Source organism: Semicossyphus pulcher, unplaced genomic scaffold (genome assembly GCF_022749685.1).
Source record: "Semicossyphus pulcher isolate SPU_LCO1_2020_fin unplaced genomic scaffold, fSemPul1.0.p SCAF_17, whole genome shotgun sequence".
Taxonomy (NCBI): domain Eukaryota; kingdom Metazoa; phylum Chordata; class Actinopteri; order Labriformes; family Labridae; genus Semicossyphus; species Semicossyphus pulcher.
This window is the reverse complement of record NW_027211681.1, coordinates 14,680,766-14,698,630: the sequence shown is the minus strand read 5'-3', so window position 1 is coordinate 14,698,630 and position 17,865 is coordinate 14,680,766. Positions and strand designations below refer to the sequence as shown.

The window sequence follows — 17,865 nt, the reverse complement described above, 5'->3', positions numbered from 1 at the left end:
TACACAGACAGAATGTAATGCAATTGAAAAGCCTACATTTGTGGTAAAAAATGTAATAATTAATAAAACCTACAACTGTATATGCCCAACAGCTTCAGAAACTCCCCAGTCAGTTATTCAGCTCACTGCTAATGAGCTTACTATAAAATCTCCGAGTGATGCTGGTTCTGCTTTACTAGGACTGACTGATGCATACTTTATCTAATTATTCCAGCATCAGTGCTCATGTCACCCATCTTATGCAACACTAGATAACATGTCTCAACGTTATTATATTTTAATCGTTCTGTTCTGCTTTTTATTTGTGTTTTTTTTCACTGTTTCATGAAGATATAGAACACAAAGACTCACAATTATTACACAGCAAAACAATGAAATAAGTTTTGTGGTGCTTTGCATGTCAGCCCCAGGCTTTTACATGGCAGCCATGCATGCTCGGCCAGGCAGCAAGGGTGGACACACAGTTAGAGATATTGTATGTAGCTGTCATGCATGCAGAAGTGGGAACTTACTATCATTGCTTGTGGCACCACCAAAGCTCTTTGCTCTTAAATAAACGACAAGACAACAGTTTAGATTTACTGCTTTTCCACAAATTCTGTGTTTGAATAAAGAAGAAACTACATGAAGGTCTGTGAAAGACGGGACCTGCTGAAATGGATTCACTTCTACAGCCCTGTTATACTTCAATGTGTTCAAACGTATTCACTGCACCTCTTCATTATTGCAAAGTTAAATAAAGCACATGCCCGGAAGCAGAAATGAAATGAGGTCAGTTTTAGGTTGGTGGTGTTTTTTCATCAAGGGTTTGTTAGGAATACTTGGAAAATGAGCTGAAATGGTCCCTCGCATACACACATTTAGAATCAACGTCTGTATTGAGCAGGTAGTCAGTTAACATTTCACTAAACACACTTAACAGGCCCGATGAACATGACTGGCTTGGAGTGTTAGCACTCATGAGCGTACTTGTTAAACGGCTGCATTGTTTTTTACCTACCGTGTGTCTGATGTCTACATTAGTTTGGAGCTCAAAATACTCACTGTTAAACCCACGAGAGTGCTTAAATGCAACATTACCAAAGAAGATTTATTCTAAGTATCTACTAAAGGTCTTTATGTGCCTGAATGTTGCAATCTGAGCTGATGCAGTCAGACTATGATATACATTGTAACTGTTCCTGTGGACTCAGTGTGCTGCCTTGATTTGCGATGAGATTAGCTATCTCTCAGCTTATCATAAACACAGTATTAGGATCTTTGGAGTGTGTGCAGGGACTGAATATACAGCAGGCACTATGGAAACTTGCATTACAAATACACATTCATCACATGAACATAAGCAAAGTTTATATGTGGATTTATTTGGCTGTGTGAAATGTGTGTGACACAATGACAGATATCAGGATGTTAGAATATGCAAGTGCTTTGAATGTATAAGAATAACATTTGTGAAAGCTTAACAGCAAAGTGAGAGTGGACCTTCTTCTGGGACAACTCAACTACAACTTTTATAATCAACATTTACCTTGTGTTTTCTCCATCCATCATCTATACTGCTTATCCTGCTGGAGCCTATCCCAGCTGTCATTTGGGCGAAGGGCGGGGTACACCCCGGACTGGTCGCCAGTCAATCACAGGGCTGACACATAGAGACAAACAACCTTTCGCACTCACACCCACTCCTATGGGCAATTTAGAGTCACCAATTAACCTTACAAGCATGTCTTTGGACTGTGGGAGGAAGCCAGAAACCCCGGAGGGAACCCACGCATGCACGAGGAGAACATGTAAACTCCGCGCAGAAAGGCCCACCTTCAAACCGGGGTTTGAACCAGTGACCTTCCAGCTGTGAGGCAACAACGCTAACCACTGCACCACCGTGCAGCCGGTTTTGTATGTTTTCTTTGTATTTTTATTTTAGATCTAACATTTTAAATCATTTCAAGTATCTTGAGCTGATTTTTGTGTGAGTTTGTATTGTTGCCAAGATGATACAGAATAATTAGCATGTGGTGTATACCTTATAATTTTAATACAAGTGGTAACAGGATTATACCTATGAGACAGGACAAGGAAAGAGACGACAAAGAAGACAAAGAAAAACAAAAACAAGATATGAGGATAAACTAAACAAGACACATTTTTGGGGGGTTATTTTAAACACAGATAGCGGTAAGTGCATGTGTTTTTGTGTATGTAAGGTTCTAAGGTAAAGAGTGGCCATTAACAATGCTTGCTGCTGGTTAATATAGTTATTTTTACCATTATATAAAAAATGTCAAAACAACAGGGAATTTGCAGGGTAATTAAGTGTAAAGAGTGGACCTCTTTAGATGTAACAAACACATGTTCTGTCCCTGGATGTAAATGACCTCAGTGTTACACCACTGATCTGCTCCTGAAGCATGAGCTCTGGATGTTGGCCTAATGTCATTCTGCATCGTTCATGGGTTCACTCCAGGACAATGTTAATAGATTAACAGAAAACTGTCTAAGACAAAGCCTGTGTCATGCCCTAGATCTCTGTCTAGCCTGCAGTCTCTCCTTATTTTATGAGTGTGTTTAAAAGTGTGATTGCTCGAGTGGATTCAGGTGTGCTGGAGTCAGAGCAGAGCCCCACCTGCTCTATCTGATCCCCTTATCAAGACTCCTACAAAGACATTTGCAGATCATTGTTCTTGCTCGTCAGTTTGCTTTTCCTGCCTTTTTTTGTTGGATTTTGTTTTTACCTTTGCCAAAATATATTACTCATTTTCTGGCCGTCCTGTCAACCCTGCTCCTTCAGCCATGCGTTGGCTCCTTTTTCTTTGACTCCTGCTAAGCCGAGCTTCCCACACTCTCTGGGTCCTCTGCTTAGCACAACTAGCCACCAGCCCGGTCCTCCATCCTCCAAGTCATCTGATCTCCCTGGGCTCGAACCTCCATCTCTCAACATCCTGCAACAAAAGTAACTCTCTTAAGTTAATATTTATTATCTTGCATGCAGTTTAACAGCCTCTTCATGTTTCCTTACACTGGATGAGACCTGCCTCCTCTCTCCCTACATATTCACATTCGGTCGTGCTGCACAGACAACATAAAGCACCCTCAAGAATCGGCCTGATATTCAGTCCCACCTCCTGCGTGGGTCAATGCTCCTCATTTTCAGAAATCATCGTCTTCTCCTCCAGCTTCTTCACCCCTGAGAAAACACTACTATAAGAAACAGTCTCAGCTTGGCTCGGATCAGAAGGTCCGTGTTGTAGATGATCATGACAGAGAGGTTTGCTCATGCTGGTGCAGGTGGTGCCGTCTCCTCTGGGTCGTGGTGAGAGGAGGAGACAGCAGCTGTCACCACTGTGGAGGCAGATGGACCGCTAAGACCTGAGGATCGCCTGCGAGATCTGCTTCAAGACGTCACTGCAGCTCATTTACATTCGCTTCTTGGAGGGAAAAGCAATGATGGATGAGTTCATGAGTGCGTCTGTCATGTAGAACAAGCAAACATTTACTGCGTCGGGCCAGTTGTCAAATCATTAGAAAGAGTGTGCATTAAAATAAGATTTAGATTTTCACATGAAACTGAAGTTCTTGTTATGACTGATTTAGTTGACCTCCACTAAATCACTCCTATGAAGTGTAAGAAGTACATTCTGCTACACAGAGCGTGAATATCTACAAAAGGCAGCAATCAGGTTTTAACCCAATCTCGGATCCCATTGGCTATAGCAGGGTTCTCAACCCTGCTCCTGGAGAGCTACCTTCTGGCATGTTTTAGGTTTCTCCGTACTCTAACACACCTGATTTGAATGATCTGCTTGTAATCAACCAACTGAAGCGTCTCAGGGGATTAATAATGAGCAAAACATTCGAACATCCAGGCCCAGTCAAGACTTCCTTTTCCGCATGCTGCATTGTTAACAGAAAAATAAACTTGTGATTTACTTTAACAGGTCTTGCCTTTGTTGAAATTTCAACATCATGATCCAGATTTGTAAAAAGTAAAAATGAAGCTTTGTCAGGTCTGTCCTCAAGAGGAGAAGAAAACTACTTTTAAAATACTTGTTTGAACGTTAAACAGCTTTCATGACACCGTGTCGAGGGAGTTTATCTGAAGTTGAATTTTTGATCACGGATTGTTAGCATTTCTATGTAGAATCTGTAAATAGAGATTAGGTTCAACCAAAAGCTTATTTAAAAAAATGTTTTAAACAGAGTGAAGACAGCTTACATGAATATGTGTTGAGCAAAACATGGTTTGTATGTGAGTTTTTTGTGTTTCACTATGACAAAGGACATATTAGTAACCTGCAAAAAACATCAATCAGTTACTGTTGAATTTAAAAATATTTAATAACTGCGATCATTCTTGACCTTCTGCCACGTATTTATGTTCGGGTGAAACAGCTTCGTCCCTGAGAACAAAACGGTTTCAAAACGGTAGGTTCACTATATTTGAGTGTATTACACTGCTCCAACAGCCTAATGCAGAACATAGGACAGAGTTAGTTTCCATACCTCTCTTCTTGTGAGGGGCATTATTTGAATAGATTTTACAATGTCATAATGACATATTCCTGATTTGCATGAGTCTTATATTTACAATGTTTTATACAACAGATTTATGAAGTTATTATTTAAAACCTATCAACAAAAAACTTTGTCACAGGGTAAAATATTTCAGTTGGAGTCCCAGTTTTCTAAACCCTTCGTATTCAGGATTCAGTAACCTGCACAGAGAAAGCAACAGCTGACCAATGACGAGCTCTGAGGCTGGCCACCCTGGAGCCTAATAAAAGGTTTTCCCTTTAATCTCTAACCTATAAACTTTGTGTTATCCTCTGGTAGCAACATCCTGGGTCTTGTTCTTCATAGATGACCAACGTAAGCAGCGGGCTCGTTCAGAGTTATCCTACTCGAGCTGAGAAAACTCACAAATGACAAGGTTGTTCATTATTTAAGCTCTGAAATGGATTTATTATGTTAGACTATGAAAATCCTCTTTTCAGACCAAACAAGGCCATCAGCAGCGCTGCGCTCTCATCTGGGCCAATAAAATCTATTTTTGACACAAGTTTTATAAATGATCACCCAACATGTGTAATCATCACTGAACCCCGAGCGGTCTTTAATAAAACTAATCTGATTCACTTCTTGTTGCACTTAAACTCACCCGGATAAGAAGGGAGAATTTATGATGATAAAGCAAATTAACTATTGTTCCTGTAAAAGTTCCAGTGTTAGCGGACCAAACAGCAAAACAACTTCAGCAGAAGTTTTAACAGACCTGTCTTGCAGGAGCAGCTGTAACACCATACAGTAACATGTAAAGACACAAACATGCAGTTAAATGAAAAAATGACCAACTGAATTGTGATTACAACCACCCTTTGTTATATATAGCTACGCAAAGCAATACGACCACAAAGCACAGATGAGAAATATCATCCATCACTTCATTTTGCACATGCAGAATACAGCAATAAGTAATCACACTGAATTCATCCCAAGCACACAGTTATGAATTACATCTATAAAAATAATACCAGTTTGGTTATAAAATACAAGTAAATATGTACAAACAAGAGTTGGCATTATTAGCCATCTATTCGAATGTTTTCGATTGTCAGAAAATGTAGTGTTTATTGAAAAGAGTCCAACACAGATTTAGCATTGCACTCCAATAACAATGTTCGGTTCTTTGGCAGATTAAATCAAAATTTAAGCAGCAGAAGCGAACAATTATTTTTGTCCTGCATTCTCGTGCCTTGTTAAAACCTGATGCCTACGACACCCACAATACCACTCAACTGCCAACGGCCTGTAGATCGTGTAATGCTAGTGGCTAATTAAGCCAAGAGCAGCCAGCCTGAGTAGGCGACGGCAAGCTAGTCACAGAGGTCTCGTAAGCTAATGTCAGCGTCCCAGATGAAAAAAAACGACAACCTAACCCTAAACCCTGACTCCTGTGACATCACTTAAGGCAATTTATCTGATTTTATACAGCTCCTTCTGGAGAAACAAAGACCTTTATACATTTTACTCATGTGCAGTTGTGCTTCCAAGGATCTGTAACTGACTCTTATGGTTAATATGGGTGTAATTCTGCTTTGTGTCACCTTTAGAGCAATCTGACAGTGTCACTGAGGATTCTGGGAATCAGTGATGGGCAGTTTTCTGCCACTTTTATTGATTAAAACATTATTTGACAAAACCTGACAATTAAAGTAATTGTCAGTAGCAGCCATTCAAAATGACAATAACAGCCTACCTCAAATGACAAAAACCAAACACATTTTAAAGATAAGGGGTGTGTATAGGTCTCACTTTTCAGAATTTGGGCCTTATGATGTAAACCTTGTTTGAGAAGATCTTGAATAGGCTACTGGCTGAATGAGCTGGTCCTACCAGGCAGTCCTACCTAAACTCATTTAAATGAATTTTTGGAGGGTCCCCTTTGGGTTACCTGGATCTCTCTTTAAGAAGCAATGCTGCAGGGGATTGTTCTGCCCCCTCTCAAAGAAGACCCTGAGGACGTGTTGTTTGGTCTGTTGTGCTTAAAAGCGGTGGGGGAACCTTGTCACTTCTAATCTTTAACATCAGACAAGCGGGTAGGTCATGAGGGAAATGCAGCAAGGATGTTGAATGCATAACAATTTGGTTAAATAGTAAAAAAAAGAAAAAAAGAAAAAGGAATCAAATCTATTGGTATTCTGATGGAATATAGTGTGGAAGATACAATCACAGCATTGGGCACCACAGGCATCCACTTCCTATGTTGAGAAAACATGATTATTTGTCTATACTGGGACTACTTCGGTATGATGGGACCCAGACCAAAGGCTGATCTAAATAAAAAAGTGCATTGCATGCGAGGAGTCGGCTGGAAATAATTTCTCCTTGCTGATAGGTTGTTGAGCTGCACCAGCTCTCATTTGCGCATGGATTGGCCTACTGCTCTTTTTTCTCCACTTTCTCATTGGCTTTTGGCACCGTTAGTTCCCTGCCATCAATTGCGCGTGCAGTTTTCAATGAATATTGTATGTGGTCGCTCAGCTTTTTGGTGCTCATCATTTGAATCAGCGCGTCGAGCAGGAGGAAGAGGAAGGCACCCTGGATGAGCACAGCACCAGCAGATGATGGAATTTCTCCCAGAGACCGCAGCAGCTGCTCGACCAACACTGTCTGCCCCCTCCTCCGAGAGTAGATAAGAGAGAAGAGCGAGAGGAGAGATTTCAGCGAGGAAGATGTTCTGCGCGAAGCTGAAAGAGCTGAAGATATCAGGAGAGTGTCCGTTCTCCAGCAGCGCCCAAAATAATCAGCGCGGAGACTTTGAGGAGCGCTCCACTGACGCCGCGGATTTATTGCCAATTTCTAAGGACGTGCATGGAAAACCAGGCGAGGATCTACCTCAACAGAAGAGCAGCAGAGCCAAAGTTAACCTGCATACACTTGGGGAGAGCATCCGTAAATTGGCATGCCCTGACGTAAGTTAAACATAGACTTATTGATATTCACCTCATGCACCTACAACATGTTTAACAGAGATTTGTACCTGCAGTTTAATTTGTGGCACGTCTGCCTGAACGCACACGCACTGTCTTTTCACTTACACATAAACATATGGTAATCCTGCGCTCCTGTAATTAAAGCTGCTGTTAAGTCTCGCCAGACGGTGACCTTTAACTCATCACTTTGTCACACAGTTCCAAAGGCTGCATACTGCCCTCCAACGAATGATGAGGCTGTCAGATCACAGCAGGGACTCTGAAAGGTAACACGTGTGTGTTTTTTAAATACAGCTGCCACCAAGACATTAATAAATATGACACTACTTCTGCTACAAATACTACTGCTGCTGCTGCAAATTATGGGCCTGTAGGCCAAATACTACAGCATGTTTTCCTAAAAATAATAATGCAAAAGGACTGTCTCATTTGGCCCTCTGTTAAGCTCAAGATGCCTCACAAATGTATCTTACTTTACCCTCACTGCTAGACTGAAAATCCTGATGATAACAATAAGGTGATGCAGACTCAGGCTGCTATGGAGACCAGGAGAAATCCTCCCAAATCTGCTGAAAAACACTATAGACGATGTCAGGCAAGCAATGAAACATTCTCCTTACTTCTCTAAGAAAAATCACAGTCTGAAGTAGGGCAAAAAAAATGTTTATCGGTCAAAGTCAAGGGCAGATGTGATAAACAAACGATGTTATCAGCCATTTTTCAAGCAAACATTTATATAACCCTTTCCCTCCTTTAAAGTTGCACAATTGCTTATGACATATTTTGTACGTATTTAACAGTATGTGCATTTTTTACTAAGCTGGACAATAAAGGTAATCAGCAATTCAACATAGATTTGTTGCAGCTTATCAAAAGAGGCTTTTTTTAATGATCATAAATGATGTTAAACTTTGGCCGGTTTGTCAGAAAAGCAAAACGAGACATCGGAAAACTACAGCTTTGAGATATTCTGCAGGCATTTTCTTCCTTTTTTTAATTGGGGAAAAACAATGTATTAATGACAAAATATAATGAAGTTAAAAGGGAGTTACTCTGCTTTGATGTTTTTCAGTAACTGAACAAAACAAGGTCCACTGAGCACTGGTTTTATGAGCCTGACTTAGACATTTGTTGTTTTTCCAGTCCTATAATTTGCTGTACAGAGTATCAAAGCTGCAAAGATGACCCAGAGCATTTAGTGGAAATGATGAACATGTACTCAACCAAAACAGGTAATACTAAATCTGAAACTAAAATGATCAAATATGCCTTTTATTCTTTTAAATGATTTGGGTTTAACTGTTTCCTTTTTATGTACCCGACAGAAATCCAGATGGAAGCTTTGAGAGTCGCTCTCGGCGAGGAGCTCTTCAACATGTGCTATGAGGAGGACGGACACATTTTGAGGGTGGTGGGGGGCGCTCTCCACGACTTCCTCAACAGCTTCAACGTCTTGTTGAAACAGAGCAGCTCGCTGCCCAATCCGGACAGAGAGGGTTGTTTAAACGAACCTTCGGTCTTGTGCTTAGACAAAGATCTGGGTCTGCTTACTGTCTATTTCTTCAACCCCCGCCCGACCACTGAGCTCTTTTTCCCGGGAGTCATCAAAGCTGCTGCCCGCCTGCTGTATCACACCACTGTGGATGTGTTGATGGACCCCCCCACTGCTAAAGACAGCATCCTGCAGTCCAGCCCACAGCCCAGTCTTCTGTACACAGTGGTAGTTAAGGATGCTAAAAACCTGAGCCCCAGCCCTCTGCGGGCGACCTCAGCGGGGACCCTTCCTACCTCTCTGTTCTCCACCATCTTCCCCTTCCATCTGATCCTGGACCCGGACCTGGTTCTGGTACAAATGGGACACGGGCTCAGGAAGAGACTGAGCAGGAAGGACGGACTGAGGCGGTCTTCTACCTTCCTAGAACACTTCTCCATTGTCTCACCACAGATCAAATGTACCTTTCAGGGTATACTGACCATGCTGAACACGCAGTTTATCATCCGAATCAAGCATGGAAGCTCCTCCACCGACAACACAGGGAAGGTACGTCCTCATATCTGCGAGGTATAACTAGACTTGAAGAGTGACGTCACTGACTAATGAAAAGGAAAAGGTCTTCCGGTCACAAAAATCAGGCTATTTATACGCGGTGGAGCTTGTTAGTGGTGTACTACTTGGGTGCACTTGGCCTAAGGTAGATATCAACATTATACCCCCAGTGGAGATCAGAAGCAAATGTCAAACCATTTTATCCATCAAAGGCACAGCCATGCTTGTGCTATTTATGAGAGCGTGCACGGCATTCAGTCGCCACGACAGGAATAAAGAAAGTATCCATAAGTAAACATGGCCTCGGTGTAAGGACGACTGACATTCAGCCAGAGATGCTTTAACTTACCATAACACTAGTTTGACTGTTAATAGACACAGAGCGGAATTAAAATCATATGAAAAACGTAAGTAGGTGATTACAAAGAAAGAGTGTAGTCCACTATCATGGGACAAATTATACTTTTGTCCATCGTTAGAGACAGTTTCAGTGCATATCCTTAATATTGAACCTAATACGAGCTCATACCGAATACTTGATTTTTCTAATTCTGAGAAACAGCCATTTTCTTATCACACTATATTTATTCGTTGGGCACATGGGACTAATGTTTTTTCCCTAAATACAATGAAAGATATGGGGAAAAAATCAGTTGTCCCCTGTACCCAAAGACTTATTCTCTGGTCTTGTCTAAGCAAAAACCAGAGAACAATTCCTGCAAGGAAATTCTAAATTTCAGTTGCAGGCAAAGATGGGTTTAAATCAAGCCTCAACCTCTGCTGTTGAAAAATGAAGCCAATGAGGAGATGCAAAAAACTACAGTTCCTCGAGTGTCCACCTGAGGCTGGTTCCAAATTAAAAAAAATCCCCATTAGGGCCCATGGTAAAATGGTTTTGTTATCTGTAGCTCTTTTCTTTATCTATAACAACTGTACATTTTTATATAACTCACCTGTTTTAATTATGATAAGGCTTAGGTAAAGCTTAATTAGGGGCATGGTCTCTTTGAGTAACAGGTTTTTACTGCTGGCTGTCTGCTAGACATCAACGCAGCTGTCAGTCACTCAGCTGAACCTCTCGGCCGTGTTTGTGTTGTTGGTACCTTTCAGGGATTTTTTCATGCAAAAGATGAAACAAATCATCTGTGTTGCTGTGAGATGTATGGAACCAACTGGCCGTCCAAAAAGTCTGCGCTCCAGCCTTTTGGGGATTAAAGTTCTAGTATTATTGAATTGATATTTCTTCACATAATAGCATGTAGCTTGTTCAGTCTTATCATACATGTATTTGTGAGTCAGCTGGTGCATTGGAAACAGGATTGTTATCAGCTTTTCCCTTGAGAGATTACAGCGGACAGCTGTGATGAGAAGCCTGGTTATTTTAAGTTTCCCGGTACGTGTCATTCACGGCCCTCTCTCAACGGAGATTTGGGCGAGCACTAAACACTGATGATGTTCAGCTGGTATCATGTGATATGCAATTGATAGTGGAGGCATTTAAATAATAATGTTGATCATTCAAGCTCTTAAAGACGAATTTCTCTTCCATATTTTAAGGGCGATCGAGCCTCCAGACTTGTCACTCTCAATCACTCGTGGTGGCACCAGTGAAAACCTCACCAATGTTCCCTGCTCTGGGAAACGATAATGTCTTATTGATATGTCATGGCAATCCTTTCAATAGTAGTTGAGATATTTTGACCATGGCTTTTAAAGCTGTACTCGGGTTAGATGTTTTTTTTGTTTGTTTAATGCGTTCCTGTTCCACTGGAACATAAACAAACCTTTTTTTCTTTGTTTACTGTAGCCGCTGACAGATGGCTGCATACAGCTGCCCTTTCATAAATATAACCCAATGACCAGATTGCTTTTCTTTATTTCAATGCTTAAATGTCTGCATTGTGAGAGTTTCTACATGTATACATTGTATGTTTATATTAAAAATACACAGCTGCCACTGAGAGAAAAACATTATTTTTGTTTGTTTGGCTGTGGGAAATTTGTCCCACAAATAAGTAAAAGACTTTTTCTCTGGCTGGTAGCTTACGCAGTCGTCCTCATTAATCTTCTTTCACCAAACAAAGTAAATGACTCTATGAGGAGAGTCAAGTCCTTTACATACATGAGAAGTTTTACAAATTCAGAAAAGTAAACTTCTCTTGTGATCTGTTATTTTCTTTCAGCTCATGGACCTTAAAGGTCAGATGATCTACGTTTCAGAGTCCAACGCCATCTTGTTCTTGGGCTCTCCTTGTGTGGACAAGCTGGAGGAGCTGACAGGCCGCGGCCTCTACCTGTCAGACATCCCCATTCATAACGCACTGCGGGACGTGGTGCTGGTTGGTGAACAGGCCAAAGCACAGGACGGTTTGAAGAAACGTCTGGGGAAGGCAAAGGCAGCCTTGGAGCACGCTCACCAGGCACTGGAGGAGGAGAAGAAGAAAACAGTGGACCTCCTCTTCTCCATCTTCCCCGGCACTGTGGCGCAGCAGCTGTGGCAGGGCCAAACTGTCCAGGCCAAGAAGTTTGAACGAGTCACGATGCTCTTCTCTGACATTGTGGGCTTCACGGCTGTTTGCTCACGCTGCACCCCGATGCAAGTGATCACCATGCTCAACGAGCTGTACACCAGATTCGACCACCACTGTGGAGAGCTCGATGTTTATAAGGTAGGTTAAAGAAAAATAAGAGCAAAGTCAAAAATCTGTCTTTCATTGCTCTTGCAACTTCGGTATTTGCCTCTCCCACTCATTGTTGGATATAAATGTTGTAAGGTTTGGAAACGGGGGATTATTTCGACCAATTTCTAGGAGCTATAACTTTATGGTATCATGCCTATATTTCAATAAGTATTTTGTAGCTGGGATATTTCTCACATTAGACAGTTGGGCACACACAGTATTGTCACAAAATGTTAAAATGTAATCAAAGCATTCACGGTTTTGGTACCAAACAACAAGAAGCTGGCACCACAGGCTCAGCGGTTAAATTGGCGACTGTACAGAGGCTACAGTCCTCGATGCGATGGCCCCAGTTCAACTCCCACCCTCGGCCCTTTGACCCGTGTCATCCCTCACCCCCCCCCCCCCCCAGTTTCCAACACTTTCCACTGTCCTCTATCAATAAAGAAACTGGCACCATCAGCAGGCAGACAATCTCGATATTTTGTAAAATTATTTTTTCTTATTTTCTTGTTAAGTGTAAATGTCACATTTAACCTTCCAGAAAGTGATCATGTTTTGAATGATAACTTTGAAATTGATTTTTGAGTTCTGTACAAAGTACTTTCTGCTTACATTTTTTAATTTAAAGATTAGAACATCTATTATTATAACAGTTTTAAACAAGTTCTTTAATCTTAATTTAATCCTTGTATCTTAAAATTATGTTCCAAAGCCATCTCTGCACCTCCATGTGGGAAATCTCTTTTTATGATATCAGTGTTTTATCTTTGGATATTTTTTGTGTTTGAAAAACCCCACAGTCTGCCTCAAAGCTTCCCTAAAGTGTTTTAAAGGACATGTTGTGTATGATAGATAAGCAATGGCCCTGCCTGTGGCTCCCTTAAAACACCTAAATTGACTTTGATTTTTCAATGCTTAAAACACCGGACGAAGTAAACAAACATCAAAACGCTAAGTATGAAAAAATATGTGACTCCAGGAGGTAACAGACTGAAAAACAGGTTCTGTCTTTTGACAAATAATTGACCACAAAAGGTATGAGCATAGGGTTGATGATGCCAAATAATTAGTTTCGTATTCCTTCACGTGTTTTTATGTTTGAACAATAAAAGACAGGACCTCTTGAAGAGCTTTTATACACACTTGGAGACTATAGCTCAACCAACTAGCCTGGTGTCTGCCAAAGGCTGCTTATCTACAGGGAGGTTGGACAATGTAATCAAAGTGTCCAGGAAGCATAACAGAAAGAGCTGCATGTTTGACAAATACCTCGTAAAACGCTAGGAAGTCAGAGGTTCCTTCAGGACCCTGTTTCCACTCCACAAGTATATGGGCCTAAAAATAGTTTCACTTTGTCTCTGCCACAGAGCCGCTGAGTGCTCTCAGGTCCACATTTACAAGAAGAAGAAGAAAAAGACACTTTTAGACTTTTTCATATGACCAGGGATCAAGCTCTATTACAATATAAGTTTTATTGCTCCAGTTTTCAGCCCTTTGTCTGCTACTTCAAGATGAAGAGCACGTCAGATTGTAAAGAGATTTTGATGAATATCCACTTCACTCGAGGGGTATATTCTTGACGTTTTTAATAAAGTTTAAAATTTCATTGTGTATAGTTTCACTGATAAGGAAGTCCGTGACTTTGAGTAGGTGCACAACCGGCTTTTGAAACCCTTTGTTCTTTCTCAGGTTAGAAATCATTTTCATGACAATCTGCTGTATTCAGGTGGAGACCATTGGTGACGCATATTGTGTAGCTGGTGGATTACACAAGGAGAGCGAGACGCACGCTGTTCGGATCGCACTAATGGCCTTAAAGATGATGGAGCTTTCAGACGATGTTATGACGCCAACGGGAGAACGGATACAGGTGAGGGTCAAGTACTGCTCAGTGTTATACTTATTTTTCCATCTGATGATGACACTTCCAACAGCGTTTTCTTCTGGAGACTCTCTTGACATTTTCATTTGAAAATAAAAGCCTCCCATTTGAAAAGAAATGATCACTACTGAAAAAGTATACTTGCCTTCATTAAAGTAAAGTTCATATGTTATATGACATTCACAGGACCCTGCATAAAAAACAGGTTTTGATTAATAAGTAAGGTATATTTAAGTTTAAAAATACTCATTAACACTCACAGTGAGAGCTGTGTGCGTCCATAGCAACGGTTAACATTTACACTGATGGTGAAGTATGACATGGTGAACCAGACCGCAGAAATCAGCGCAGCACCTGGCTGAGGTTTTCTGTCTCATCACTGTATGAGTCTGTTGACATTTTCTCTACCATTCACCATCTTAAAACCAACAGTATCCTGTACTGTGTTCTGTTTGTTTACTTCATGTGCCGTCTTCAGTTTTGTAGATCTCTCTGTCGTAGCCTACAGTTTTTGCATCGTTTAACCTTTATTGCTTTCTCTCTGCTGTCTCTTTTCTTTTTTCCGTCTGTACACAGACCAACGTCAAATTGACCTGACTTTTTTCGGCAGATTGACAAGGTTACCGTTCGTCCTCCAGATTGTGTGATTAGAGCTGCATCCCTAGCAACGGTCTGTTCTTCATAACAACAGTCTGTTATCGAGAAATAGCAGACCTCCGAATGCCGTGATTAACCAATCAGAATCAAAGTAGTATGATTCTTTCTTTTTTCATTTAAGACCAAGTTCTGGTCTTTATCAAAATTAATTATCAACATTAAAACTTCAGCATGTTACTCTAATATGACAAATACTTTTTGTAAAACTACCAAATCAATAACTGTAATAATTCATTTTAAACACTATGATCTGTTGACTATTTACGAATTAGAGATTTGTCTTATGTAACGCACAAGAGCCGAGTCAAAACTATTTTATACAAAGTGATGAAAGTAAGGGAAAAAAGGGAAAGTTTTGCCAAAGTCACCAAGAATTGGCTGGAATAGGTATTATGTTTCACGTTTATGTGCGTCATGATTTCGAAGCATGATACAAACAAAACAGAGAATAATTCCTCCATTCTAATGGTCACTAACTGCACCTCTAAAAAGGAGAAAGTCATGTATTTGTTATGGACTATTTTCAGTGTTGGAATCTTTGCTGAGTGAGTATTTACAACAGCTGGGCCGTGTTTATGTGAGACTGTGTGAAGAGGCAATGAATTATTTATTTTACTTCTCATGGGATTTGTTGACATTAGAAAAAATGTTTAACAGCAGATTTGTTACATTACGTGGAACAGAATAAAAAAACAGTACCAACACTACAATCATATATAGTGGAGCTGAAGCCTTATAGCACTATTAATGATAAAAGACATGAACTAACCTGAATCACACTGGATGTTGTATTTTTCCCCAGATGCGTATCGGCCTCCACACTGGTTCAGTGCTGGCTGGTGTAGTTGGGGTGAAGATGCCACGTTACTGCCTTTTTGGGAACAATGTCACGCTGGCCAACAAGTTTGAATCCGGCAGCCAACCTAGAAAAATCAACATCAGCCCAACAACCCACAGGTGAAGAAACACAGCAGATCCAGGATGATAATAAATCTTTTAAATTACTAACTTAATCTTTACATTCTTCAACAACTGTTATTTGACTCAAACACAGAAAACAAGTTCATGTCAAACAGCTTGTATATACAGTTGGCAGATTTCAATGAGCCGATGCTGTATGGTATCATTTGTTTCCAGAAGTGGTTACTGAAGAGAAAAAAACCCCAAAAGTGCTCTCGACAGGAAACTTAACTTTCAGACGAGCTCTGTGTTTCCTCATGTGTCAAATAATTTGCCACGCTGTTTTTAGATTCATGTTTTATTTGTGTGTTCTTTGTCCCAGATTGCTGAAGGATCGCCCAGAGTTTGTGTTCGTTCCCAGGAGCAGACAGGAGCTTCCGGCCAACTTCCCCGAGGACATCCCTGGTGTTTGTTACTTTTTGGAGGCCTCCTTCAAAACTTCAGAACTCACTCTGAAATAAAGTCGAGCTGCGGCAGAGCCACAAAAATGTTAAAACATAAATGTATCCGGTGAACACAGTGTGAACACTTTGTGTATTTTGGCTTGGGTTGTTTAGATATTGATGATGCTGTCTTCAGTCAAACTCTTGCAGCTGCTTCATTACAGAGATGTCAGTTTGCTGTCAAACATGAGTCTCGTCTCTGTGCAATTATCCATTTGTGCAGATGTAGCGGAGATACACTTCCTTCATTTTTCTTCCAGAATGAGTCATCTCTGAAAACTCATATGATACAAAAAAGTGTCTGTCCAAAGCTCCCGTATACTGTTAATGGAAGATTTTGAGACTGTTTTCTTCATTCTTACATTTATAAGCTTTAAATATGGAAAACCATCAGTAAATGTGGCACTTTTTCAAAGCAAGTCAGTAGCGTCTGGTTAGCTGTAAAGACTTTTGAATATAATCATCTTGCATAATGTAGACATGATACAGAAATCAATTTTGGATGTTGGTCCTCCAATGTGATGTCGCTAAATAGAGTGGTTAATTTAATCAAGATTGTTTTCTGTAAATATCAGACTGGTTCATTCACATCTGTCCAGACCAGGTACTAAAGCACCATGGTATGTTGGTACAACAGAAGAATCGAGATTAAAAATGATTATCATGACAAATAATGTGGAAAACTGAGTCAAATTAGAAAAATATTCAGCCCTCTATTTGAATGATGTATGCAGAGCAGATTCAGGTGCCTTATGGAGACTATACAGACAGGATCACAGATGTTAAAAAGTAGTTATTTGTTATTTTTACCTGCTTTCTGTTTCTTTGTAATGGTTTAATATGAATTTATGTGTTCATAATTTCTTCCAGATGTTTGTGGTTCAAGCTAAGTATATATTTGTAACAACATGTAACTTAGACTTCCATTTATTAGACATGAAGCATTCCAAGATTGCATTTTCCTAATATAAGTAATGTAAATGTATTTTTTACTTTTTTCCACTGTACACATGTTTATAATATATTTATAACTTTGGTTTCATCGCACTCCTTTGCTATACAACAGGAATATGACACAACGAGAATCCAATGAATGTTATAAACTACCACTCATAATGATGTGTTTTTATCATTATTGTAATGTAATCAAAGCGCAATAAATATTGATATTAACATACTTAAATGGCTTACGTAGTCTGGAAAATGTAATATTCTGCAGTGACATTTGCGGTGTTAAATCAGGTTATTGAAACAAAACCTATATGTGGTATGCAGTAGAGAAAAGTTACTTAGTTTATTTACTTAAGTTGTGTACTACTTCTGTATGTAATTACAATTTTGGATGTTGTAAAACTTAAGCACCTTTATTTAATGCTTATTTATAGTTCTGATTCAGGACATTTCAGAGCATTATCATACTTTTTATGGACACCAAATAATTGTCTGTCAGCTTTAGTTACTTTGGAGATAAAACTTTTGCAGAAAAAACCCCCAATACATGATCAGTGTATTGATAGGCTATTGTATATTGAAGACAATTATATAACCCATATAGCTTAAAAGCTGTAGAAATTAGCTCCATTTTGATCTGCAACAACATCAAAATGCTATTTACATGTTAAAGCAGCAAAAATATAAATGCAGTAAAAATATAGGCCTATTCCCTTCTGATATTCATTTTGCGTAATGAGTACTATTTGAA

The 17,865-nt window shown here is 40.0% G+C and overlaps 1 protein-coding gene across 1 annotated transcript; it reads left to right on the top strand.

The window, feature by feature from the left end:
* Positions 1-7,229: 7,229 nt before the first annotated feature.
* gucy1a1 (guanylate cyclase 1 soluble subunit alpha 1) lies at positions 7,230-17,314 on the top strand. The gene is made up of 8 exons (XM_069665812.1): positions 7,230-7,469; positions 7,689-7,756; positions 8,634-8,722; positions 8,816-9,531; positions 11,721-12,206; positions 13,948-14,091; positions 15,563-15,717; positions 16,043-17,314. Exons 1-8 carry the CDS (start codon positions 7,230-7,232, stop codon positions 16,179-16,181), a joined length of 2,037 nt encoding a protein of 678 aa, XP_069521913.1. The 3' UTR covers positions 16,182-17,314.
* The last annotated feature ends 551 nt before the right edge of the window (positions 17,315-17,865 follow it).

Excerpts from the sequence above, each read along its gene's own strand:
- gucy1a1 (XM_069665812.1), top strand. The coding sequence starts at position 7,230 with ATGTTCTGCGCGAAGCTGAAAGAGCTGAAGATATCAGGAGAGTGTCCG. Across the intron at positions 7,757-8,633 it reads CACAGCAGGGACTCTGAAAG|TCCTATAATTTGCTGTACAG; the intron begins GTAACACGTGTG and ends TTGTTTTTCCAG. Across the intron at positions 12,207-13,947 it reads GAGAGCTCGATGTTTATAAG|GTGGAGACCATTGGTGACGC; the intron begins GTAGGTTAAAGA and ends TGCTGTATTCAG.